The sequence below is a fragment of the Sus scrofa genome, chromosome 15 (assembly GCF_054392235.1).
Source record: "Sus scrofa isolate SSC_HxYL_T2T_F1_AM1 chromosome 15, Sscrofa_HxYL_maternal_Yorkshire_Landrace_v2.0, whole genome shotgun sequence".
Taxonomy (NCBI): domain Eukaryota; kingdom Metazoa; phylum Chordata; class Mammalia; order Artiodactyla; family Suidae; genus Sus; species Sus scrofa.
In genome coordinates, this window is record NC_139397.1 from 90199584 (window position 1) to 90226921 (window position 27338).

Genomic DNA, 27338 nt, shown 5'->3' on the forward strand with positions numbered 1-27338 from the left:
CACAGTCACATCTGTAAACTGCACTGCAGCTTGTGGCAACACCAGTTCCTTACCCCACTGATGGAGGCCAGAGATCAAGAATCCCATACGAGTCGGGTTCTTTCTTTTCTTTTCTTTTTTGCTTTGTAGGGCCGTACCTGTGGCATATGGAGCTTCCAGGGCTAGGGGTTGAATCGGAGCTACGGCTGCCAGCCTACACCACAGCCACAGCAACACAGGATCCAAGCCATGTCTGTGACCTACACCACAGCTCATGGCAACACCAGATCCTTAACCCACTGAGCTAGGCCAGGGATCGAACCTGCATCCTCATGGATCCTAGTCGGTTTGTTAATCATTGAGCCGAGAAGGGAACTCCACTAGTCGGGTTCTTAACCCACAGAGCCACAACCAGAACTTGTGTGATGGTTAATTTTATATGTCAGTTTGACTGGGCCAAGGAATACCCACATTTAATGTTATTTTTAGGTGTGTCCCTGAGGGTGTTTCTGGATTAGATTAGCATTTTAACTGGTGGACTCAGTACACTGCCCTCCCAAAAGTGGGTGGGCATTATCCAATCAATGGAGAGCCTTAATAGAACAAGAAGGCACAGGAAAGGGAAATTCACCCCTTTTGCTTCCTGCCTGGCTGCTTAAACTGGGAAATTGGTCTTCTAACCTTGGACTGGGATTTTTAGCATTAGCTCTCCTGGTTCTTAAACTTGGACTGGAATTAACACAACCAGCTCTCCAGCTTGCAGACAGCAGATGGTGAGACTTCTCAGCCTTCATATCACGTGAGCAATCCATAGTAATTCTCTTCCTATATACATCCCATTCCTTTTGTTTCTCTGGAGAACCCTAATATACACATATAATCAAATACTATGCAGACACTAGGAAGAACAAACTGTTTTTACATGCAACAATACTGATAATCTCATAGACACAACACTGAACAAAAAAGTCAGCCAGAAATGAATATATATATACATAATTCCATTTATATAACTTTCCAAAATAGACAAAATATGTGCTAGTGGAGCTCTGAACAGAGGTTATCTTTGGTCTGGGTTGGAAAGGGTAGTGTGGCAGAATTATTGGGTGGGGGAGAATGGAGTGATAAATTATTGGGTGAGGGCTTGAGGGGATCTTCTAAGCTGATATTGTTTAATGTCTTTTTTTCTTTTCTTTTCTTTTTTCTTTCCTTTTTTTTTTTTTTTTTTGTCTTTTTAGGGCTGTACCTGCTACATATGGAAGTTCCCAGGCTAGAGGTCCAATCAGATATGAGCCACCACCTATGCCACAGTCACAGCAATGCCAGATCCAAGACACATCTGCGACCTACAGCACAGCTCATGGCAATGCTAGATCTTTAACCCACTATGAGAGGCTAGGGATCAAACTCGAGTCCTCCTGGATACTAGTCGGGTTTGTTAACTGCTGAGCCATGACGGGTACTCCTCAATGTCTTAATCTACTAGAGATTACTCATGTATGTTCACTTTGTAAAAATGTATGGAGCTATACTTATGGTTTATGAATATATGTTAAACTTTCATTTTAAAATCCTTACCCTTAGGAATTCTTATCATAGTTCAGCAGGTTAAGAACCTGACTAGTAGCCATGAGGATGTGGGTTTGGTCTCTGGCTTTGCTCAGTGGGTTAAGGATCTGGCATTGCCATGAATTGCAGTGAAGGCTGCAGCCACCGCTCGGATCTGGCATTGCTGTGGCTGTAGCATAGGCTGGCAGTTGCAGTTCCTATTCAACCCCTGGTCTGGGAACCAACCTATGCTCTGGCTGTGGCCCTAAAAAGAAAAAAAAAGTCCTTATCCTTAAAGAAGGCATGCAAGGATTTTCCTTGTGGCATAGTGGGTTAGGGATTCAGTGTTGTCACTGCAGTGCCTTGGGTCACCGCTATGGCATAGGTTTGATCCCTGATCCGGGAACTTCCACATTCGTGTGACATCACCTCTCAAAAAAAGAAAATATTGGTAACTAGTAACATCATAGCAATCTTGTGTCTGCTTATGGTGTAGAATGGTCACACAAACTAATTATGCAAATAATTACCTTTTAATGGGATATGTGGCCCAGAGTTAATTTTCCATCAAAATGTCTTTTCTTATTTCTGGACACATGCCAATGTTACATTTCTCAGTATCTTATAATTGGGTTTGGCCCTGTGATTAGGTTCTGATGGAATTAAAGCCAAAGTGGCTCAGGCTACTACCTCGTTCCTTTTCCTGTCATCTGAAACTCAAGGTAATACATTCTAATCGTGCAATGTCAGGAGTTCCCACTGTGGTGCTATGGCACAAGTGGATTGGGATAAGCAGGCATCTTGGGAGCACTGCAACACAGGTTTGATCCCCACCTAGCACAGTGGTTAAGGATCCAACATGTGGCCAGCTGTGGCTTAGGTAGAAACTGTGGCTTGGATATGATCCCTGGCCTGGGAGGGAATTCCATATGCCTCCAGGGGAAGGGTCCAAAAAGGAAAAAAAAATATGCAACATCAAAGCCCTGGAGTATATTGGAATTACATATAAGAAACTCAAGGTCCTGACTGACTATGTGAAGTAGAGCCTCTGACCTGGCCCTTTCACCTCAAATCTATTATGTAAGAAAGAAAGAAATTCTCTGTTCTTTAAGTCACCATATTGTTGGAGATAACAATACCCCCTTTTCCTTGCAACAGCTTCCTTCCTGGAACAATACATCCATGTCAAATCTATTTCAGAAAATTTGGGATCTCACAGGCCAATGAAATTTCAACATATTTGGGCCCCAGCCAAGAACACTGATTTTTCATTTGTCCAAGCAGGACATCCACAGAAAGAAAACAACTACCATATTCTATAAAATTTATTTCATAAAAGGATAAGAACACTAAGAAAAAATAACAATTGAAACAAATAAAACATTTCTTGGAGTTCCCATCGTGGCTCAGCAGAACGAATCTGACTAGTATCCATGAGGACAGAGGTTTGATATCTGGCCTCTCTCAGTGGTTTAAGGTTCTGGCATTGCCGTGAGCTGTGCTGTAGGTTGCAGATGCAGCTCAGATCTGGCGTTGCTGTGGCTGTAGCATAGGCCAGCAGCTACAGCTCTGATTGGACCCCTAGGCTGGGAACCTCCAAATGCCACTGGTGTGACCCTAAAAAGACAAAACAAAAACTTAAGAAAACAGTATTGAAAACTTTGTCATGGTTCAGCCCACCAATCCTTGAATTAATGTTTGTAACGCTGCTTCAAAACTTCTCTCAAGACTCTCCTAAAATCTGTCCATATATTATATCTAAGTGCTTATTAATATTTTACTATAAAATAATTCTTGGAGTTTCTGCTGTGGCACAACAGATTAAGGATCCTGTGGTTTTTTCCTGCCAGCTCAGTGCTTAAGGATCTAGCATTACTGCAGCTGTGGCAATAGGTCACAGCTGCAACTCAGATTCAATCCCTAGCCTGGGAATTTCCATATGCTTCAGGTACAACCCCCCAAAAAAACCCCCAAAAATTCTTCAGTGACTTCATATATAAGTCTATTTCTATAGGCAAATGGTAGTATATCCTAGGACAAGATATAGTAACGTTTTCTTTGCGCACCTCAAAATGTTAACTATAGTATAATGATCTGTAATATATCCTCAAAAATGTCTCTGGCTGAATAAACGAGAAAGAGGGAAAATACACCAATGTCACAGCAATGTCACTCCCACATTACCTCTACCAGTAAGTAGAAATCTAAAAATGTGTATATCATAGTTAAATGAAAATATATTCTGAAGGAAAATGAACAAAAATTAAACAAACCAATCCCAAAGAAATCTTCTTAACATAATCCTTATAATAAATCAGATCTCCCCCCTCCCTTGGCCATGCCCGCAGCACATGGAAGCTCCCTAGCCAGGGATCAAACCTTAGCCACAGTAGCAACCCCAGCCACTGTAGTGACAATGCCAGATCCTTAACATGCTGTGCCACAAGGGAACTCCTAAATCAGATCTTTTAAGGTATTGTAGAATTGCCCTCCTCACTGCAAAGTGTAAAACCACACAACATACAAAGAGTATGTTGTTGCTCTCCTACAACGAAGGCAATGGCTTAAAAGTGGCAGGGGCTGTCCTCTCAGTTTTATAGTTACGTAAAATTGATCGGGACCCTTAAGTGTACACCTGCCAAGCTGTTGTTGGTAATTACTAATTTACCTAACGAAAATGAGTGAAAATTTTAAGCGATTATAACTTATGTTCTTTTCATACAATAATACAATCTAAGACTTCTTAGGGTGGTTCCTTTAAAAGACACCCACCTTCTATCTCCAGATTGCCAGACTGGATTGCCCGATTGATTGCCTTGATTGCCGATGACTTCACCAAAAAGCAGGGGGAATTAATTCTAACATAATCTAGAGATTCTTAATCTCTTAAAACGTTAAATAACAGTAGGTGTCCTACTTCCCCTAAAGAACATTGGATTTGGAGTCAGACGTGCTTTGGTATTTAAGAACGGTGTACCAGGGAGGGAGGCACTTATCCTCACTGAACTTCAATTTCTTTACCCACTAAAACAATGATAAACTATATATAGGGACTGCAGGTTGGATCCCTGGTCTCATTCAGTGGGGTAAGGATCCGGTGCTGCCACTTGCTGCACAGGTCACAAACGTGGCTCCAACCCTATATTGTGGTGGCTGTGGCAGAGGCCTCAGCTACAGATGCCATTCGACCTTTGGCTTGGGAACTTCCATATGCAGCAAACAAAAACAACAACAAAACAATAACAAAGAGGTCCAAAGCCCTTTGTAATTTTCTTCTTTCCTCATGTAGTGTTTTGTTCACTTCCGTGTTTTTTTTTCCCCCTTTTTGGCCACACCCCCGAACGCAGAAGTTCCTTGGCCAGGGGCGGAACCTGGTCCACAGCAGCAACTCAAGCGCAGCAGTGACCATGCCAGGTCCTTAACCTGCAGAGCCACAGAGGAACTCCTCACTTTTTCTTTTCGTTTGTTTGTTTTCTTTTTAGGGCCTCAGTGCCACATGTGGAAGTTCTCAGGCTAGGGGTCAAATGTGAGCTACAGCTGCCGGCCTAGAACACAGCCACAGCAAAGTGCCAGATCCTAGACACACCTGCGACCTACACAGCAGGTATTGGCAACTCCCCATCCTTAACCCAGTGAGCGCAGCCAGGGATAGAACCCGCATCCTCATGGATGCTAGTGGGGTTCTTTTCTGCTGAGCCACAGCGGGAACTCCCACTTCTGTTTTTTAAGACTTGTGTCATAGCCATTAACTGGAAGCTGACCTGGAAGCTTCTAGGGTCTCCTTCCCAATACCCTGGCAGAGGATCAATAAATGTTAATTAAAAGAGGCACTTCATTTCACCAACGAGGTGAACAATGATTGGTTACAAACATTCCCAGTCAGCTTACAAATAAAGCTTTAAGCTACCGATACACCAGGAATTTAACAAGCACCAAAATCCAAGAACTCTAGGGAGGGGGAGGTGACGCAGGCAAGGGATCACCAGGAGACGCGGTCCGCCGAGCCATGACGTACTTCCGGCGCGACGCTTTCCCTCCACGCCGGGACTAGGTGGTGGGGGGAGGGAGGCGGTTAGTGGGCTTTAGCGCCTTTTCTGGAGGCGGTAGATTTGAAGCGCTTTAAAGAACCTGACCCCGGGAAGAGGAGACCATACTGGTGCAAGTAGGTGGCTGCGGGCCCATATTGTTTCGGTGGCGTCCTTTGCAGCAGTTCTGGCGTACGAGAGCGGGAAGGGCCCGAGGAGGGGCGGAGCCGCCGCGGTAGGCCCGGGTGGATTTAACTGTCTTCCCCTCGAGGTATCGGGGCTGCCAGGCTCCAGCAGAAGCCCTTAAGGACTGTGGCGGGGGCTTTGCAGCTGTTGGGGCTGGAGGAGGTTTCCAGCCGCGCCTCTAGGGCCTGGAAAACGGCCCTCCTCCTGCCAGCCCCCGCCCTCTCGGCTCGGGCTCACACCTCCCTCCCTGACGCATTTTGCCGCACAAGCTATAATATGGCGGCAGCGACGGCGGCCTGAACTCTAGGGAGCCAGGGTGATTTTGATGCTTCATAATCGTAAGACTAAGCACGGATGCGGGGTAGGAGGGAGGATAGGTGGGGAAGCGGGAGGCGTTACCTGCCATCTTGTCAGATTAGGGTTGGAGAGCGGCAGGCGAGGAGCCTGGATCACAGGGGTTAAGATTAGACTGAAGACAGGCTTTTCCCCTACTCCGACCTTTTCCTCTCACAGCGGCTATCCTGCGTGGTGAAGTAGCACAGGCCACTTAGTTAAGCATTCTCCTGTTTCTCAAATCCAGGATGTTCCCTTCTCATCCCAGAGCTGACTCCAAGTTCTCCCACGTTTCTGAGGAGCTGTGAGCAGCGCAGGCCTTTCAGGCGATAATTACTCTTTAGGAGGAAAGCGATGGCTTAGAAGCTCCATATGCCTTGGAGGAAGTGTGAGAATTTGGCTCATCTTTAGTCTTTTAATGTGCTTAATCGAGGTCTGCGGGAATGGAGAACTTTCGGTCATTTTGGAAATGTAATAGAAGCACCATTTTGTGCAGTGATTTCAATTTCTTCCTATAACAATACTTTATGCAGGGCCAAGTTTTAGCAATAGTGATCATAAATAAGTCCAAGGAACAATTTAATGTTGTGGAAATTAGGCTGTTGTTAATTTTCAGTAGCTAAAACCGGATAGAAAAGTATGTGAGTGTGTCTGTTTTATTACCATTTGGCAAAGAAGGGCCAGTAGTTTCCCGGTTTGTAACGATGAAGAGGGGGTGTGTAAAACATTTTTTAAATGGAGGCGTAAAGGTACAGATATCTAGAATGGCTGTTTCTCTCATTCGTATTTTTTGTGTATCTGAAAATTTCTCCGTTTAATCTCCCCCCCTTTAAAAATTGTTAACCCTTTGAGATGAGATTATTCCTATGAAAAAATTAACGTACTTCTGCTTTAAACAGAGCTCATTTTACATTGTTTAACGTTTTATGATTCAGGATTATTGATACTCTAAGGTCTTAATGGGCCTTGTAGTAGGAGGCTGTGGTTTTTTTTTTAATTTTGTTTACTTTTTCAAGTTTTTGTATTTACAGGCTATTGTCAGTTGCCTTCCTCTGCTGTCAGGAGTATGCAGACTTACTAGGTTAGAAACTTTGGATTTGTTTCTGGCGCAGCTGTCTTTCTGAACTTCATTTTTTTTTTTTTTTTTCCTTTCATGTATGAAATGATACTTTGATTTCAGACTATCATCAGCTGTGGGCTTCAAAAATAAATATTCAAGTTTGTTAAAATTCTGTGTAAAATAAGTTTTCAGTAAGAACTCAGCTGAGTGAAGTGAAGAGCATACATTACATTTATTGTGACTTATTAAAGGCCTTTCGTTTTTGGTGCTTGTTGCAGTATTGGTGGCCTCTAAGTAAAGTCTTTGTGCTTTTGATATTTTGCATATTTTAAATTAGATTTTCTGCCAGGCAGCATCCATTCTTTATGCAGAGGGAAACTGGTAGCCATTCATAGTAGGATGAAATAGTTCTATTAGTTATCAGGACACCGTCTGCAATGCTTCAAGTGTTGCTCTTTTTCTTTAAGAAATACATGTTGATGTTTTCCCTTATTTTTTACTTATAGGATATTTCATTAGAATTATATTACCTATTTTCTGTATCCTTATGTACTAAGGTATCTTGTTATATGTAGTTAGAATCCATATATAATTAATTAAAGTGATTTGAAGAGTTCGTTGCAAATCTCTCTGCTAGAGAGTGATATTGCTCTTTTTTTATTTTCTTTGTCTTTATTATTAGCACCAAGCTTTATTTTCATTTAAGTGTCAATGGTTTGACCTGTTTTAATGCATATGTGGTCTTCATAAGAGCTCGGTGTATTTTTATTTCTATAGGGCAGATCTTGCATCTTGAAGTTTACTACTGACAGTATTATAAATACTCAGACAACTCCTGTAGCTGGGACTTTGTACTTTTACTGCCAGACAGGAAATCTTTTGCACTATGTTTCAGTTTTAGTGGTGGCTTAAAATGACCACCAGCTTGTTCTCAAAATTTAACTATAGCCTACTTATAAATATAGGTATCAATTTTTGATATTAATTTTTTTTTTTGGTCATGCCCACTGCTTTTGGTAGTTCCAAGTGACATCGCCAAGTCTTTAACCTCTGTGCCACCAGGGGACTCTAAAATGGTTATTTTAAAAACAGGAACAGGGAGTTCCTGTTATGGCACAGTGGTTAACGAATCTGACTAGGAACCATGAGGTTGAGGGTTCGATCCCTGCCCTTGCTCAGTGGGTTAAGGATCCAGCGTTGCTGTGAGCTGTGGTGTAGGTTGCAGACTCGGCTCGGATCCCAAGCTGCTGTGGCTCTGGCGTAGGCTGGCGGCTGCAGCTCCAATTGGACCCCTGGCCTGGGAACCTCCATATGCTGCGGGAGCGACCCAAGAAATAGCAAAAAGACCAAATAAAATAAAATAAAATAAAAACAGGAACAGTTCTCTACCTTGTTGATTTTTAAATTGCACAACGCCTATTTGTTTATGTATTAAGTCACATTTATTAAGCTATGTATTAATTGTGCTTAAGTTTTAGTTTAAAATTTATTCATAATTAAATCATTGTGTTACTGTCATAAGGTGGAAAATTATGTAAGCCATTATTGGAATATTTGTTAATAAGCTAATTTCTCCAGTGAAGCTGTAGTCTTAACCAGAAAACTCTTGCTTTTTTCCACTTGTGACTTGGAGGCAGTCACTTCAGTTCTCTAGTCCTCTTGTTCTCAGCCTATAAAATCAGAAGATTGGACCAGATTATCTGTTTGCTTCAAACCTCAAAGGTTCTTTTTTTTTTTTTTTTTTTTTCCCCCTTTTCTAGGGCCGCTCCCGAGGCATAGTGAGGTTTCCAGACTAGGGGTCTAATCGGAGCTGCAGCCGCCGGCCTATGCCAGAACCACAGCAGCGTGGGATCTGAGCTGTGTCTGCAACCTACACCACAGCTCAGTGCTGGATCCTTAACCCACTGAGCAAGGCCAGGGATCGAACCTGAAACCTCATAATTCCTAGTTGGATTCGTTAACCACTGTGCCGTGACAGGAACTCCAAAGGTTCGTGATTTTTTATCTAAGAGTCACTGGGTTGAGTATCACATTCCTAGGTTATATGAGTTGCCCTCTAGAGAATTCGGGGTAAATTTAATCACTATAAGAGCTTAGATAGTTGTAGGTACAATATTAGGAATATTAGCAGAGATTTCCCAGTTAGTATATGCTTTTTAGTTTGGTACTAGCATAGTTGTACTACATTTTTATATCTCTTAGGTTGTATGTGCAAAAAGTTATTTAATACTGAACTTGGCAACAATACAGTTTTTCTCTTTAGTTTTAATTAGTTTAATTTTTTGTTTTTCTGGGTTTTTTTGCTTTTTAGGGCTGCACTCAAAGCATATGAAGGTTCCCAGGCTAGGGGTCGAATCGGAGCTGCAGTTGCCGGCCTACACCACAGCCACAGCAATGCAGGATCCGAGCTGCATCTGCGACTTCCACCATAGCTCATGACAACACCAGATCCTTAGCGAGGCCGCAGTGGAACCTGTAAACTCATGGTTTCTAGCCAGATTCGTTTCCACTGGGCCACAACAGGAACTCCTAAAACATTTTTAAATGTTTTAATGTTTTTCCGTGTTTTTTCCACCATTTTTATCAAATTTTTTTTGTTTTGTTTTCTAGGAGCAAAAGGATTGTATCAGTTGTCCTTGATTTTTCCCTATTTAAAGGTAATGTGCATGTTTAGTTTCCTAATTATATAGACTTAACACAATTTTCTGTTTGGGTTGGCAGTCTATATTTGGTTGTTAAAATAGAGGTTTTATTATGTAATGGCTAAACCTTTTATGTCTTTTCTAATTGCCTCACAAAGCACAATCTAATCTCTAAAAGAAAGAAATAAGAAATAATCTATGTGATTTGTGTCATGGAGGTAAATATTAAATTCAGGAGTTCCCGTCGTGGCGCAGTGGTTAACGAATCCGACTAGGAACCATGAGGTGGCGGGTTCGGTCCCTGGCCTTGCTCAGTAGGTGAGGGATCCGGCGTTGCCGTAAGCTGTGGTGTAGGTTGCAGACGCGGCTCGGATCCCACATTGCTGTGGCTCTGGTGTAGGCCAGTGGCTACAGCTCCGATTCAACCCCTGGCCTGGGAACCTCCATATGCCCCGGGAGCGGCCCAAGAAATGGCAAAAAGACAAAAAAAAAATATATATATATATATATATATATGAAATTCAGACTATATTTCTCATTTATGTTCCACAGAGTTTTGGTTTGGGTTTTTTTTTTTTTTTTCCAGATATTTATTAAAAAATCTTTGTTCTTTTTAGTCTGTTTGCCTGAAACTGTATTTTATTCATAGATTGAAGTATTGAACCATGGGAATAAAGGTTCAGCGTCCTCGATGTTTTTTTGACATCGCCATTAATAATCAACCTGGTAAGGAAATTAATGTTCCTGTTTAACATTTATACATGAGTATTTATTTTAAATTAGTAAAGAAATTTAAACCAACTACCTTCTTTTTCAGCTGGAAGAGTTGTCTTTGAATTATTTTCTGATGTGTGCCCTAAAACATGCGAGAACTTTCGTTGTCTTTGTACAGGTTTGTTGACATTTTTAGTTGCTCTAATAGTAGTCCCATTTCACATCAGTTTGATTTAATTTTTTATTTAACATGTTTTAGATTTTTTCATACATATTACTGCCTTCCTTTAGCATGTTGAGTATGCAACATTGACCAGGATGTGGAAGTTATTCTTAGAAATATTAGTTGTGATGGATTACTACACTCATTAGAAAAGCATGAGTGCTTTAAAATGAATTTTTTAATTTTTTCAAATAGGCAAGAAATAGATTAATTAAGACAGGACGCTTGTGACAGATGCAAGCAGACAGGTAAAGAGAATTTGCCTTAAATTTTTAAGAGGAGTGAAAATTCTGTAGTTTGAAGTCTGTAGGTTAAGAGAGGTATATTTTACTGAGCAAAAGCTTTCATCATTAAATATTTTTTAACTTTAAAAATGTTTATTTTAGGGAGTTCCTTTAGTGGCTCAGTAGTAATGAACCCAACTAGGATCCATGAGGATGTGGGTTCCATCCCTGGCCTGGCTCAGTGGGTTAAGGATCCGGCATTGTTGTGAGCTGTGGTGTAGGTCGAAGACAAGGCTCGGATCCCTGCTTGGCTGTGGTGAAGGCCGGCAGCTATAGCTCCAGTTCAGCCCCTGGCCTGGGAACTTGCGTATGCCGTGGGTGTAGCCCCAAAACGCAAAATAAATAAATAAATAAAATAAAAATATTTATTTTAGGGCGTTCCCGTTGTGGCTCAGTGGTAACAAACCTGTCTAGGATCCATTAGGACTGGGATCCGTTAGGGTTCGATCCCTGGCCTTGCTAAGTGAGTTAAACATCTGATGTTGCCATGAGCTGTGGTGTAGATCACAGACATGGCTCAGATCCAGCGTTGCTATGGCTGTGGTGTTGGCCGGCAGCTACAGCTCCAATTCAACCCCTAGCCTGGGAACTTCCATATGCCGCAGGTGCAGCCCTAAAAGACAAAAAAAGAAATGAAACTATTTATTTTACTTAAATTTTTCTTCCAGTTTCATTGAGATGTATTTGACATATAGCACTGTATAAGTTTGATATATAGCATTTTGATTTTATTGACTTACATACATTTTAAAGGTATTATCACCAAAAGCTTAGTGAACATCCATCATCTCATATAGGTACAAAATTAATGAAGTGGGGAACAATTTCTTTTTCCTTGTGATTTCATCATTAATTTTGCTTTAATACTACTTTCTTAATTTCTTTTCTATTGAATGGGCTACAATTTTTCTTCTCCTTAGGTGAAAAGGGGACAGGGAAATCAACTCAGAAGCCATTACATTATAAAAGTTGTCTCTTTCACAGAGTTGTCAAAGATTTTATGGTTCAAGGTGGTGACTTCAGTGAAGGTAAGACTTCGATTGCCACAAAAGAAAGAAATATATTTATTTTTTTGCTAAACACATGGATCTCAAAGTTAGATAAGTCTCTCAGAGTACTAATCCAGTTTTCTTCTCAGCCCACTTATCTAGATCAGAACAATTAGAGGTGCTCATAGGAATAGATAAAAAGAGAGAAACATAGGAAATAATTTCCTCTCTGATGTAATTAATTTTAGACATTTGCTTCTGGATAAAAAACAAAACACCATTCATCTTCTAGTCGCCTATCAGTGTTCATGTTTGATTTTGTCACAGCCAGTAATCCTTTACTACAATATAATTTTTACCTCTACTTATTGTAAAAACATTGAAACTGTATTTATAAAGACCCCTCAAAAAGGTATTAGTAATTTCTGTTAAAAGACCTACATAATCATTATTAGAATCTGAACATTCTTGGGAGTTCCTGTTGTGGCTCAGTGGAAACGAATCTGACTAGCATCCATGAGGATGCAGGTTCCATCCCTGGCCTTGCTTAGTGGGTTAAGGATCCAGTGTTGCTGTGAGCTGTGGTGTAGGTCGAAGTCATGGCTTGGATCCCGAGTTGTGGTTGTGGCATAGGCAAGCAGCTGTAGCTCCAATTAGACCCCTAGCCTTGGAACTTCCATGTGCCGTGGGTACAACCCTAAAAAGACAAAAAAAAGATTGTGAACATTCTTTTTTCTACGTGTCTTAAAAGGCTTTGTCACATTCTTATTGTTGCATCATAGGTAAAAGAAAGTAACTTGAAGTCTTGTCAGTATTGACTTTAATTTCCATTATGATTTGCTAGAACCTTTGAGTACAGTTGATTCAAAGTCATTTGTGGGGAGTTCCTGTCATCGCTTAGCAGTAACGAACCCAGTTAGTATACATGAGGATGCAGTTTCGATCCCTGGCCCTGCTCAATGAGTTAAAGGATCTGGCGTCGTTGTGAGCTATAGTGTAGGTCGCAGATGCGGCTCGGATCCCACATTGCTGTGGCTGTGGTGTAAGCTGGCAGCTACAGCTCCAATTTGATGACCCCTAGCTTGGGAACCTCCCTAAGCTTCGGGTATGGCCCTAAGAAAGAGACAATAAATAAACCAGACCTAGGACCCACCTTCCCTGGGGAAAAAAAGTGTAAAAAGCAACAACAACTAAAAAACAAAGTCATTTGTGTACCTGTTTTGTTAGAAGCATTTTGTTTTGGTAGCACCTTCAAGGAAATTACTGTTTTAACAGTTCTTATGATTTTTATTCTTAGGAAATGGACGAGGAGGGGAATCCATTTATGGAGGATTTTTTGAAGGTAAAAATGTTGACATTTAAATTCTTTTTAATGTTTTCTAGTATTTTATTAATTTGATCTTTTTGAATCAATAAGATTATTGATGTATTAATATCCAGCTACCTTCAACTAATCGGGAAGTTAATTTTCTTATGGAAAATTTTATGTGATGGACTTTTTATAAAAGTAGACATTTTTGTGTGTTTAGGACATTTGTACATCATATTATTTGAAGGTTTTCAATGATCTGTAATAAACTTACAGAATTGTAGTGTCATAATAGGAACTTCCATACCTTGATATTAATCTTTTTTCAAAGTGATTCACCTGTATTTCTTAGTAACAATATCAACATTTTTAGTGCATCCTTTTTTCTATGAGGATACATTTTTTTAATCCTTTTTATTCTAAATTTGGCTGTAATATTTTTCCCAAATCTAAGCTTTTCCTCTGGAATTTTTTATTGATGTGAAGATCGTTTTAAAAACTATAAATTTGTGAGTGTGGAATCGATTTCATATTTCTCATCTTTCGCATTTGAGAGTGAAATTTTGTTTCATGTTCCACTTGCTTTTTTCTCATTCTAATCCAAAATTGGAAGGCAAGTTGCTCTTTTTTCAGTGAGTGATATTGTGGCAGAGATTAAGTTAATAAGTGTCTTTTAGTACTAAGTATAATATTGAAAGGGGGTTGATACAGTATTTTGATTTTATAGCAAGAGATTGAAGATTAGAAATAATTTTATCTGAAAAGATAGTAGAGGGAATTGGTTAATATTGGATTCTCTCTTCTATTAGCCTGAATTGTATCTAAATTTTGTCTGGCACTAAAGAGCACATGAGGGAGTTCCCGTCGTGGCACAGCAGAAACGAATCCGATTAGGAACCACGAGGTTGCGGATTCGATCCCTGGCCTTGCTCAGTGGGTTCAGGATCTGGTGTTGCCGTGAGCTGTGGTGTAGGTCGCAGACGCGGCTCAGATCCTCCATTGCTGTGGCTCTGGCGTAGGCCCTCGGCTACAGCTCTGGTTAGACCCCTAGTGTGAGAACCTCCATGTGCTGAGGGTGCGGCCCTAAAAGGACAAAAAGACAAACAAAAAATAAAAGCACATGATACGTACAGAAGATAAAAAAGAAATGAAAATGAATTTTGGGGGGAGATTATACCCTTATGATAACTGAAAACTTTGCTTCTCTGTAGATGAGAGCTTTGCTGTTAAACACAATAAAGAATTTCTCTTATCAATGGCCAACAGAGGGAAGGATACAAATGGTTCGCAGTTCTTCATGTAAGAATTTATTATCCGATGATTTAAAATATCCCTTTTTTGGTTTGTCATTTCTCCGTGTGCCTGCCACTGATAACTAATAAATAGGAACGGGATCTATAAAGGAAGAATTTTTGAAGGAGGAAGAGCAAAGAATTGTTGAAAGGAGAGTTGAACCGTACTGGTAAAGTTTTCAAATGATGAAGACTTTTGTCAAGAAAACACAGGAGCCACCTTGAAGGAATGGGGTTCCCACAGGCCAAATTAGAACAAATTGAGCATTGATTATTTTGGAAATAAATAATGATGGTATTCAGATTATCAAATAAAATAGAAATCCAGGAGTCCATTAAGATATAAATAATACATGAATAAATAACAAGGGAGAAAGAAAAGCTATTATTTAGTAGAATGCAATTAGTAAATGCAAAAAGAATTACAGGGTTAGAGATGTCCCTATTTTGGAGTTGCTGTTATGGCTCAGTGGTTAACCAATCCGACTAGAACCATGAGGATGCAGGGTCGATCCCTGACCTTGCTCAGTGGGTTGAAGATCCGGCATTGCTGTGACCTGTGGTGTAGGTCACAGTTGGGGCTCGGATCGCGCCTTGCTGTGGCTGTGGCATAGGCCAGCTTCTACAGCTCCAATTAGACCCCTAGCCTGGGAACCTCCATATGCTGCAATTGCGGCCCTAGAAAAAGATAAGAAGACAAAAAGAAAAGAAATGCCCCTGTTTTACAGTCTCTCAGCAATAATTGATTCAGGGAAGAATTATCTATGGATTATAAATTTAGAGTGTAAGTTTAACGAGGAACATAAAATTTCCATAGAGTACCTTTTCATAAATTATTTAATTACGAGGAGTAAAATACAGTTATTCCTCATTATTCAAAGATTATATTTGTGAATTTGCCTACTCACTAAACTTATTTGTATCACAAAATCAATCTGCTAAAGTTTGCTTAGCAGTTCTGACTACAAAAGATTGTTACCAGGGCTCTTGTCAGCAGGTCGTATTTTTTATCATGTCCCATGAGTAAAGATTTGCTTTTCAACAACTGTAAATTTTTTTTGGTCTCAGAAGAACTTAATCTGTGAGCACCATATGGATTAGCCTAGTGGGTTTTATTCTGAATTTGTAGCTCCTTCAACAGTGAAAAATCTGTCTCCTATCATGTATAAGATTTCTACTCATTTGTTGAATCCTTGATTAAAAAATTGCTATCCTATACCACTGTGAAAAGTAATTTATTAACTAGATTTCCCTATTTCTTTATAGTAATTTTTGGTTTTGGGGTGAGAGTGTGTAGTTAAATTAACATGTTCAAAAATGACTTGGAGTTCCTGTCGAGGCTCAGCAGAAACAAATCTGACTAGCATCCATGAGGACACAGGTTTGATCCCTGGCTTTGCTCAGTGGGTAAAGGATCTGGTATTGCCTTGAGCTGTGGTGTAGGTCACGGTCATGGCTTGGATCCCATGTTGCTATGGCTGTGGTATAGGCCAGCAGCTACAGCTCCGATGCAGCGCCTGGCTTGGTAGCCTCCATGTGCTGCAGGTTCGGCTCTCTCTCTCTCTATGTATGTGACTTAGATTAGGAGTTCCTGTTGTAGCACACGGGGATAGGCAGAGTCTGCAGTGCCAGGATGCAGTTTTGCTCCCTGGCCGGCACAGTGGGTTAAAGGATCCAGTGTTGTCAAAGTTGTGGCTTGGAACTCCATATGCTGTGAAGTGGCCAAAAAAAGAAAAAAATATTGACTTGGATTAGTACTTTATGGTGTAAATTTCTTATGGTTTTGTGTTTCAAACTATGTTAGATTCTTAGTTTCTGATCATATTTCGTTTGTTCTCCCTCTCTGGTTTATTTTTTGCCCTGCCCCCTTTTTAAAAAAATTTATGAAAGATTAACATTATCCCAAGAGTACGAGCAAAGAGAATGCTCTTGAAGTATCATTCCCACCTAACTCTTTTTATTGGGGGGGGGGCAGGGTTCTTTTTAGGGCCACACTTGTGGCATATGGAGGTTCCCAGACTAGGGGTCAAATCAGAGCTGTAGCTGCCAGCCACGGCCACAGCATTGCAGGATCTGAGCTGCATCTGTGACCTACACCGCAGCTCAGGGCAGTGCTAGATCCTTAACTTGCTGAGCAAGGCCAGGGATCAAACCTCGTGGATGCTAGTCAGATTCGCTTCCACTGAGCCACAACAGAAACTCCTTTATTTTCCCTTTTTCTTACACAGTAGATAGCATACTACAAATAATAATTTTAGCAAGTTCAAGTGATCAGAGCTGTTACAGTGAAAAAACAAAAATAAGGAGTTCCCTTGTAGTGGGTTAAGGATCTGGAGTTGTCACTGCTATTGCTCGGTTGCTGCCATGATGCAGGTTCAATCCCTTGCCTGGAAATTTCCACATGCTGAGGTGTGGCCAAAAAGAAAAAAAAAATAACAGTTTATTAGTTTTAAAAATAAGGTAAATTTTTAGAGTTCCCATCGTGGATCAGTGGTTAACAAACCCAACTAGTATCGACAAGGACTCAGGTACAATCCCTGGCCTTGCTCAGTGGGTTAGGAATCTGGCGTTGCAATGAGCTGTGGTGTAGTAGGTTGCAGATGAGGCTTGGAGCTTGGCGTTGTGGCTGCAGTGTAGGCTGGCAGCTACAGCTCTGCTTTGACCTCTAGCATGGGACCCTCCATATGCTGCAGGTGTGGCCCTAAGAAGACAAAAGACAAAAAAAAAATAATAGTAATAAGGTAAACTTTTAAAAATACATATATATGTTAGAATTTTTTTTAGTAGTTGTGTGTTTCAACCAAAGTTTAGCTGAAATTGTGTTCCTTCTTCCAAATTTCTTGATAAGACCTTTTCTTTTCTCAGCTGCACCTGTGGCATATGGAAGTTCGTGGGGCAGGGGTTCTATTGGAGCTGCAGTTGCAATTTATCCCACAGCTTGTGGCCACACCAGATCCTTAAACCCTTAGCAAGGCCAGGGATCAAACTCATATCCTCAGAGACAATATCTGGTCCTTAGCCTACTGGGGCCACAGGAACTCCCAGTAAGTTTTTTTAAAATAATAAATCTTACACAATGCCCATCTTCAGTCTGTTGTATCAACATATCTTTGTAACTACTCAAATAACAGCTTTCTTGACTGCAAAGCTTTAAGGTTGATGTGGAGAAAAAAGGGATTTTTTTTTTTTTTAACTACTTTTTGATCATTTTGGGTTTTGTGCAAAGTTTTAACGCAGATCTTTTTTTTCAATGTGAAGTTTACTTCATGTTAAGGGTAACAAACTCCAAGGTCCATAGGTCTTAGACAAATAACATAAGGGAGTAAAGGCTGCTAGGATAGGAAAAACTAAACCATTAATCTTTATATTAGAGAAAAAGGCATACTCACCCTGATCAGTTAATTATTGCATGCAAGGTGCCACGTCTTCTGGGTTTGTAAGGGTCTGGAATCTCGACTTTTATATAGAAGCATCTAAATTTTTAAATGTTGGCAGCTAATATAAAATTTATAAATACCATATGGACCACTTTTGCTCAGGCTCAAGAGAACATGTGTGAGGGCATCACAATATGACCTGGACTTTAACTGTTTAAAATTTTAAGATTGAAAAGCACTATTGTTCTCATTGTTGTGCAGTGGAAACAAATCTGACTAGTAACCATGAGGATGCGGGTTTGATCCCTGCACTCAGTGTGTTAAGGATCTAGCATTCCTGTGAGCTGTGGTGTAGGTCGCAGATGTGGCCCAGATCCCTCACTGCTGTGGCTATAGGCTGGCAGCTGTAGCCCCGATTTCATCCCTAGCCTGGGAGCTTCCTTATTCCGAGAGTGCAACCCTGAAAAAAAAAAGGGAAGAAAAACACTGTCGTTAAACCCATAAACTAGTGGAATGGTTTGATAAATTATGCCGGACGGTAGAACATTGTACAACCATGAATATTCAGTAAAAACCCAGTCAAGTGCAAAAAAAATCCACATGTAGAAATAACACGAAAATGTCAACTTTAATTTCATGTACGTTTTCAGCCATATTTTATCATCAACACTTTTTTGAAAATACGTTATGTGGAAAGCATCTTGCATTCAGTTCTATGTAAGGTTAAGGTAAATGCCATTCTATTATGTTGAGAGAACATGATTTCTTTTTTTGCTACTTTGTTTCCAATGCAGTTATTTTCTTTTCCTTTTTAGAGATGCTAACTTTGTTTTTCTCTGACTTTGTTTTTATTCTTATCCGATGACTTCCAAAAGAACAACAAAACCAACTCCTCATTTAGATGGGTAAAGATTATTTTAATTTATTATACAATCTACTTTAAATTTATGTTAAAATAAGAAGCTTTTATTTAATCATCTTTGTTTGACTTTTTAGGCATCATGTTGTTTTCGGGCAAGTGATTTCTGGCCAAGAAGTTGTGAGAGAGATAGAAAACCAGAAAACAGATGCAGCTAGCAAACCGTTTGCTGAGGTGCGGATACTCAGTTGTGGAGAGCTAATTCCCAAATCTAAAGGTAAAAAAAATTATATATTTCTGGTAACTCCTGTGCATACAAAACAGAGACACTTAAGAGTTCCTGTCGTGGTGCAGTGGTTAACGAATCCGACTGGGAACCATGAGGTTGTGGGTTCGATCCCTGGCCTTGCTCAGTGGGTTAAGGATCTGGCATTGCTGTGAGCCGTGGTATAGGTCGCAGATGTGGCTTGGATCCCGTGTTGCTGTGGCTCTGGTGTAGGCCGGTGGCTACAGCTCCGATTAGACCCCTAGCCTGGGAACCTCCATATGCTGAGGGAGTGGCTCAAGAAAAGACAAAAAGACAAAAAAAAAAAAACAACACAGAGACACTCTAATTAGTTGGCAGGAAATTTCCACTAAAGTGAATGTAAATAGGAAGTTTTTATATTTTTTAAAATGTTTTATCTTACTTCATGCTTTGTTCATTTATCATGAAACTGTGTGGCTTCCTTTGTCGTTAATTTGCTGTAGTTCATTCTTCCACTTCCACTTTAATTTTTTGGTTTTTTTTTTTAAGTGTTAGTGGTCTAAATAGCATGGTAAATAATTACTCTTCTAGGAAAAGAGATAGTAGAGGGAGGATGACAGTTGAAGAGATTTAACCCAGACTAAGAAACTTTACACGAATAAATTATTTTTCCCTTCATGTATTGCTTAGATTCAGAAGTGTCTAGCATGTTTGAGAAACTTCTGTTACTTAGACAAGAACACTTGAAGTTAACATGACTAGTAGTTGGACATGAATTTATCTGAAATGGTAAGAACTTGTTTTAAGTCTTCATGTTATATATGAAATATATAACATTTATTGTTTATTACACATATTGGGTCTGACACTCTGAAAGTAATAGGGTGAGATTACCTTCAGATCTGTGTAGAAAGCAAAAAAATATTAAACTGACCTATTCCTCTTCTTAATTGTCTAGGGAATAATAAATAATATTAGTACTCATTCTTCATGGTTAACAAATGTGTGAGTCATCTATAATCTTTTCTGATCCTTACAAGAACCGTATGCTAATGTTTCCCTCATTTTACAGATATAGTCAAAGAGATTGTCATTTACCATATCAGGAAACTAGGCTTCAAGCCTAAGTTTGCTGGCTCCGGATCTAGAGCTTTTTCTCTTAGGTGTTGCTAACTCATTAAAGTCTTTAATATCCTTCTCAAAAGTGCCCTAAGTAGAACATTCTGTTCTCAAGTTGTAGGTATATCGATATGCTCTGTAACATTTAGAAATAACACATTTTGTTTTGTTCTAGTTTAAAAAGACACAGGATGGTCATGGAGAAGGCTTATTTTAAATTTCCTTTCTTTGCATTCTACTTTAATTGCGGTGATTTCATTTTCTTTTCTGTTATGGCACATATATACCTTGTAAACCACTGCAGGAATATTGCTGCAGTTCATAATGGGACTGTTTAATTAACTTCTTATGGGAGTTCCCGTTGTGGCACATCTGAATCCGACTAGTATCCATGAGAATGCTGGTTCAATCTCTGGCCTTGCTCAGTGGGTTAAGGATCCGGAATTGCTGTGAGCTATGGTATAGGTCACAGACATGGCTTGGATCCGGCATTGTGGTTGTGGTGTATTATGGCAACTGTAGCTCCAATTCGAACCCTAGCCTAGGAACTTCCATGTGCCCCAGGCGTGACTCTAAAAAGATGAAAACAAACAAACAAACAAACAAACAAAAACTGTTTATGTTCATGAGTCTGGCTATAAACATATTTACAAACAGCAGTTAAAACATATGCCTTCTGTTCATCATGATTCAGAAAGAATGAGGTGTTGCTGGGTATCTCACATTAAAAAAAAAAAAAAAAAACTTAAGAAGCAGTCTGTATTAATCCTTGCAAATTTTAGACCCTGAATCTTTAGCTATTTAATTCTTCAAAGTGTTGTGGGTACCATTGGAATATTTTGGTTTAAGGCATTTATTTCTTCCCACATCACCTAGAAAAATCTTCATCTTTTATTCTGGACTTAAGTGTTCTTTGTTTTTTTCCTTATGTTTTATACACTTTAAGGATATCTCCTTATAAAAGTTAAGGATGCTGTGTGGTTTACATATTTAGAAAAAGATTGAGATAATTAAAAAGCTTACATCTTTAACCGTAAAATTATCATAAGTCCTCTAATAAATTATTTGTAAAGATTCTTTTGGTACTGAATGGTAAGTGTTTGAATATTTGCTGAAAGGATGAGAAGGTGAATGAATGTCACTCTTTATGTATTATTATGTTTTGTAATGTATTTTCACCTGAAGTGATAAATGCTTATTTTGTCCATTCCCTTGTGGCCAGGAAGTTGTGCTGAAAGTTGATGTAGTGTTCTCGTGTGTGTTCCTCACACATGCTAAGGAAGCATACCTTGCCCTTATCAATTAGGGAAGATTTGGCCCTTTGTTAGTGTCTGCCCAGGAGTTACTGAAAAGATCAGATTTTTTTTTCAAGCCATTCCTTCTATGCCTGTCCTGTTCTGAGTCACAGTGTGGAAAGAGGGAAAAATCTTTATGTTTGAAATCACACAGTTTGTCACTTGTTACCCTCTAGTCCTTCAGTTACTATTCAGAACATTGGTCAGAACGGATTTTGTCAGCATCTGTTTTTTTTTTTTTTTTTTTTTTTTTAGGCAGAGCTGTGTCTTACATTGCATTTTTAAGTTTGATGGCCTTATAGCTTTAAATTGGAAATAGCCAAAAAACTTTGTACAGCACAGTGGTGTTCATCATCATTATATTTAAAACCTTGTTTGAGAGATAAACACCCCAGTGTAAAAGGAAATAAATACAGAATCTTTTTTTTCTTTTTCTAACTTCCTGAAAGAAAACAAAAAGACTTCTGAAGAGATCTGACTGTCTGGGCCCACCTGTATATGGTCTTGGTGAGTCTGGGCAATCTTCTTGGGCCTTTCTCCCTATGCTCTTGTGAGATTGGAAATTCTAATTTTTGTGGCTATTTATATGTGCCTGAAAAGGTTCAGAGTCAAGGGGAAGATCCTTCCAGCATATGCAGAGGTAGAACATTGGAGGAGGCTAATTAAAAACTGCATCCCTGTAGAGGCTACCAAGGAGCAGAGTGGAGGATGGAATACCGACCATGAAACCACTACCTTGATAAGGTGCTTCCTGATTTTTTAGGAGTTAGCATGATCTCAGGTCATGCTGGTCTCTTCAGTGTTCATTGCAGTTGTTAAAGAGAGGTCTGTCCACTTTAGCCTTGTAGCAAGAGATGGGGCCAATGATATTATGGAGTACATAGAAACATAAGTTCTTGGTTATGGCAACATGGCAATAAATAAATAGTTACATAAGCAGAAGTCATGCATATATATGTTAGAAAGCAGATTACTTGCAGTACGGAAAGAAAAGCACAATAGAAGAAGCAGCGTGAATCTTGTACTCAGGAGACAGTGGAAATGCATATCAGGAACTCATTTGTATAGTGACATGATCTCATTTCAACATTCTTATTCTGGAATTAAGAGCCACGGTGATGGCACTTTTAATGGAAAATAACAGGATGTTAAACTTAGAAACTGATTAAAAGAGGAGACCCAGTAATTTAAAATGAAAATATCTAAAAGATATAGTTTTTAGTTTTTTTAGATACAGTTCTGCTTATCCAAATCTTATTTTGATGATGGCCTAGAAATTTCCTTCAGTATAAAGATTTCACATCAAATTCATTGTTATAAGATTTATAGCTCTCAAAAAAACTACCAAGGCAACATTTTCTTACCTTATGTTTTTACAAGTAAAGTGTTATGGAAGTGGAAGTGTGTTTTTTCACCTAAACGTAATACTAGTAAAGTCAATACCCAGTAGTATTACACCATACCCTGGCTTGCTCCCAGCAAAGGTCAGTGAACAAGGGTTGGGAAATTCTTTTACATTCTGATAAGGGAACTGCATAGTCTAAGTAAAATAAACTGACCAGAAGTGGCCCAAGAGTAAAAAAGTGTTGCTCTTCGTAGTTCCTTTTTATACATTATGATTCCTAACTTGCATTGTGTTTTGCTTTTAGTACTGCTTCATTTTATCTTTAGCATAGTTATATGCTTGTACATGATACTTTGAAATAGATTTTATGTAAATGGTTTAGGCAGGAAGTAGGGGTTTTTGGACAATGGGATGAAAGCAATGTTTTCAGTCTTGGAGGGTTTTTTTTTTTTTTTTTTTTTTTTTTTTTTTTTTTTTGTCTTTTTGCTATTTCTTTGGGCCGCTCCCGCGGCATATGGAGGTTCCCAGGCTAGGGGTCGAATTGGAGCTGTAGCCCCCAGCCTACGCCAGAGCCACAGCAACACAGGATCCTAGCCGCGACTGCGACCTACACCACAGCTCGAGGCAACGCCGGATCGTTAACCCACTGAGCAAGGGCAGGGACCGAACCCGCAACCTCATGGTTCCTAGTCGGATTCGTTAACCACTGCGCCACGACGGGAACTCCACAGTCTTGGAGCTTTTACAATATCTTCAGTTTTTAAATTTAATACATTTTTCTTGTTCAAAATTTAGAAAATGTTAAGGATCATCAGTGAAAAGTCTCTTTCCCATCTCTGTCCATCAGTACCAATCCCCAAATTATGTATATCATTCTACATGTATGTGAATGTTGATCATGCAAGGTGAATTCCTAGAAATAGAATTAACATTAAGAGTTGCCATTGTGGTGCAGCAGAAATGAATCCAGCTGGTATCCATGAGGATGCGGGTGGATCCCTGGCCTTGCTCAGTGGGGTCCAGTGTTGCCATGAGCTATGGTGTAGATTGCAGACATGGCTTGGATCCCGAATTACTTTGGCTGTGGTGTAGGCTGGCAGCTGCAGCTCCGATTTGACCTCTAGCCTGAGAATTTATATATGCTGAGGGTGCAGCCCTAAAAAGCAAAAAAAATAAAAAAATAATTAACAGATTATAAGGGGTCATTCATTTGTAATGTTCGTAGACTCTGCCATTAAAATATAGGAAAATTAATTTCTCTATACTTTTTGCAAAGCCACATAATAGCAAACTCTAATCTTTGCTAGCCTTACAGGTTTTTTTTAAGCTAGTATTAATCAGCGTATCTCTAAGGTATTTGATGTTACCACCTCTTTAGAAGCCATTTATTTTTTAAATTTTTTGTCTTTTCTAGGGTTGCTCCCAGGGCATATGGAGGTTCCCAGGCTAGGGGTCTAAGCAGAGCTGTTGCCAACGGCCTACTCCAGGGCCACAGCAACGTGGGATCCAAGCCTCGTCTGCAACCTACATCACAGCTCATGGCAATGCTGGATCCTTAACTCACTGAGCAAGGCCAGGGATCGAACCCATAACTTCATGGTTCCTAGTCAGATTCCTTTCCACTGAGCCACAATGGGAACTCCCCCTAGAAGCCATTTATTTTTATATGAACCTTTACTTTCCTATTTTTACCCATTCTGTTCTTCCTGTGTGAAATTCCAAGCCTAGTACTGTTGTTTCCTTTTGTTTGAAGAAATTCCTTTAGCCATTTTTTTAAGGGTAGGTCTGCTGGTAACAAACTTAGTTTTTTGAAAAGGTCTATTTCCCTTTTTTCATGAGGTGTATTCTTTACTGCATTTAGAATTCTGGGTTGGCAGTTCTTTCAGCACATTAAAAAAAGTTTTAGGCCACTTCCTTCTCGCCTCTCTGGTTTTATTTAAATCATTCATTGTTGCCGTGTAAGTTTTAATTTTTCCTCAGCTGCTTTCGGTATTTTTTTTTCCTTTGCTTTTAGTTTTTAGAAGTTTGATTTTTATGTCTTTGTGTGGATTACTTAGAGTTTATCTTGTTTGAGGTTTGCTTAACGTCTTAAATCTGTAGGTCTGTAGGGCCACATGGGGGAAATTTCATTTAAAAATTATTTTAGTTTCAAATTTTTCTCCGTCTAAGATTCTGGTAACACAGATAGTCGTTAGGTCATTTTTTAAAAAATTATTCTGCAGGTCTCTGAGGCCCTGCAGCTTTTTTTTTTTTTTTTTTTTTTTTTTTTTTTTTTTTTTTTTTTCGGCCATGCCTTCAGCATGTGGAAGTTTCTAGGGTAAGGGAGGAACCATCCTAGTTGAACAGCTTTATAGGGATATGCAAAAATTACACAAACACATACCTACTAAGCTACTGGTTTATCACTTGTGTTATGAACCACGTTTAAGCACAGTCTGCTACTAAAATTTTGCATCTAATTTCATATCACCCCCCCTTTCACTACTTTCTAGTAATTCACAAACCGCATTCACTTCTGCAAGCACTCCCCATGGCATTCTCAAAGTAAAGTGCCATATTTATTGTCAGTTATGTATTTCTTAACTATTTAACATGTGTAAAATAGTTCGGCTATTTTTATTAGTTTCCCATTCTCTTAATATGTCACTGATGAGGTTTTTGAACTTTGTGTCCCTAACCTCCCCTTTCCCATAAGCTATGTAGTTTTTACTGTGCAGTGTTTTTCATAGTACAGTGATTTATGGAAGTGTGTATATTATGTAACAGCAGAATTAACTGCTTCTCCAGAGCCTTTTTACTTTACTCTTATCCTTATTCACTGTACTCACCAATAAATCCATATACAATTTATGGTCAGTGTTTCTAAATTTATTATGACTTAATGTATTTTTTCAGATGCTGTATGCTATTAAATTCAGGCTTCTTGGTCCTGCTTTCCAAGTAGATAGTAAATTCTTTGAGGATAGTAGTTTCCTATGGAACTTCCCTATATACACACAATTCTTTCTCTTCATGTCCTGGCATTGTGTTGAATATATATCTATGTATTACTCAGTTAAATATACTTGTTGATCTGAGAAGGATGAAATTTCAGTCAGATTCACCATGTGCCTAAATCTTTTTTTTTTTTTTTGCCATTTCTTGGGCTGCTCCCAAGGCATATGAAGGTTCCCAGGCTGGGGGGTCGAATTGGAGCTGTAGCTGCTGGCCTATGCCAGAGCCACAGCAACGCCAGATCCAAGCTAGGTCTGCAACCTACACCACAGCTCACGGCAACGCCAGATCCAAGCTAGGTCTGCAACCTACACCACAGCTCACGGCAACGCCAGATCCTTAACTCACTGAGCAAGGCCAGGGATCGAACCTGCAACCTCATGGTTCCTAGTCAGATTCGTTAACCACTGAGCCACAATGGGAACTCCAAAATCATATTTTTAAATATAGGTGTATCCAGATTTTGAAACTCAAGCTACATTCTCTTAGAGCTAATATTGATATTGTCATGCGTCTGTTTTTTCCTTTTTCCTTTTCTATTTATTTAACTGCTATTTATCAGTCATTTTATCTTTTTTTTTTTTTTCTGAGCAGATTCACAGGAAAAAGGGACATGCATTTTACTCAAATGGTATTGACAAACATCAAAAGAGGAAACCTTTTCAACTTTAGGGCTTTCTAAAGTTCTCTTGGAATGCATCTTTCCTAAAATATAATTTATTTTCCTTTTATAGTTTATGTCTTCTGATTTTTGGGCAGATTATTTTACCATAAAAATAGTTGTAAATCTTTTTCTGGCCTTCCATATTGTTGTGATATCTTGCTTCACTTAAATGCTTAGATAAAAGGTGATGTGAAAACTAGTTCATTGTGCCACAAGAGAACTCTTTTTTTTTGGTCCCTTCAACATTTATATCTTGTTCCCATTCTCCAGTGCAGCAGCATCTCATCAGTGCTTAGAACAACAGTTTTGACAGTGAACCGCAAGTCTTTGGTCAAATACATAGTAACTTCAGCCAGATTCTTACTGTACTGAATTGAGTTAAGAGTTTCAAGAGTAATTTGGCCAACTGCCAAATCCTTGGGTATTCCAGAGGCTAACAGAAAGATTACAAACCAGTTGTTAACCCTTTCAATTAAGATCTGTAAACAGATAGCTGACAGTCCAAAGATGTATTTCTTTGTCCTCTCCAATTTTTTTAATTGTGGAAAATATTAACATACACAGAAGTGATTGAAATAGTATAACAAAACATCCATGTTCATTACCCAGCTTCCCAGCTTAAATAATTAATTCATGGCCAATCTCATGTTACCTATACTTGACCAGTTCTCCATTTCCTCTTTTTTTTTTTTTTTGTCTTTTCTAGGGCCAAACCCATGGCACATGGAGTTTCCCAGGCTAGGGGTCTAATCAGAGATGTAGCTGCCTGCCTACGCCACAGCCACAGCAACTCAGGATCCGAGCCATGCCTGAGACCTACACCATAGCTCACGGCAACGCCGGATCCTTAACCC

General features: G+C 39.4%; 1 protein-coding gene across 19 annotated transcripts in view; it reads left to right on the plus strand.

Annotated features, from left to right (window-relative positions):
- Nucleotides 1-5554: 5554 nt before the first annotated feature.
- PPIG (peptidylprolyl isomerase G) overlaps nt 5555-27338 on the plus strand; it is a 38783-nt gene continuing 16999 nt past the window's right edge. For 3 of the 19 annotated variants that reach the window (XR_014829521.1, XR_014829523.1, XM_005671914.4), the window contains exons 1-9: nt 6001-6076; nt 9742-9788; nt 10423-10499; nt 10591-10665; nt 11915-12022; nt 13281-13325; nt 14504-14591; nt 18837-18866; nt 18958-19097. Coding sequence is in view for 12 of the 19 variants with exons in the window: in XM_005671914.4 (XP_005671971.1) it covers nt 10439-10499; nt 10591-10665; nt 11915-12022; nt 13281-13325; nt 14504-14591; nt 18837-18866; nt 18958-19097 (547 nt within the window). In the remaining 7 variants the exon portion in view is untranslated. Of the gene's footprint in view, nt 5690-6000; nt 6077-7102; nt 7153-8891; nt 9121-9741; nt 9789-10390; nt 10500-10590; nt 10666-11914; nt 12023-13280; nt 13326-14503; nt 14592-18836; nt 18867-18957; nt 19098-19762; nt 19857-21930; nt 21989-27338 lie in introns of those variants that run through there. The other 16 variants (XR_014829522.1, XM_005671916.4, XR_014829519.1 and 13 more) reach the window with 14 other exon arrangements.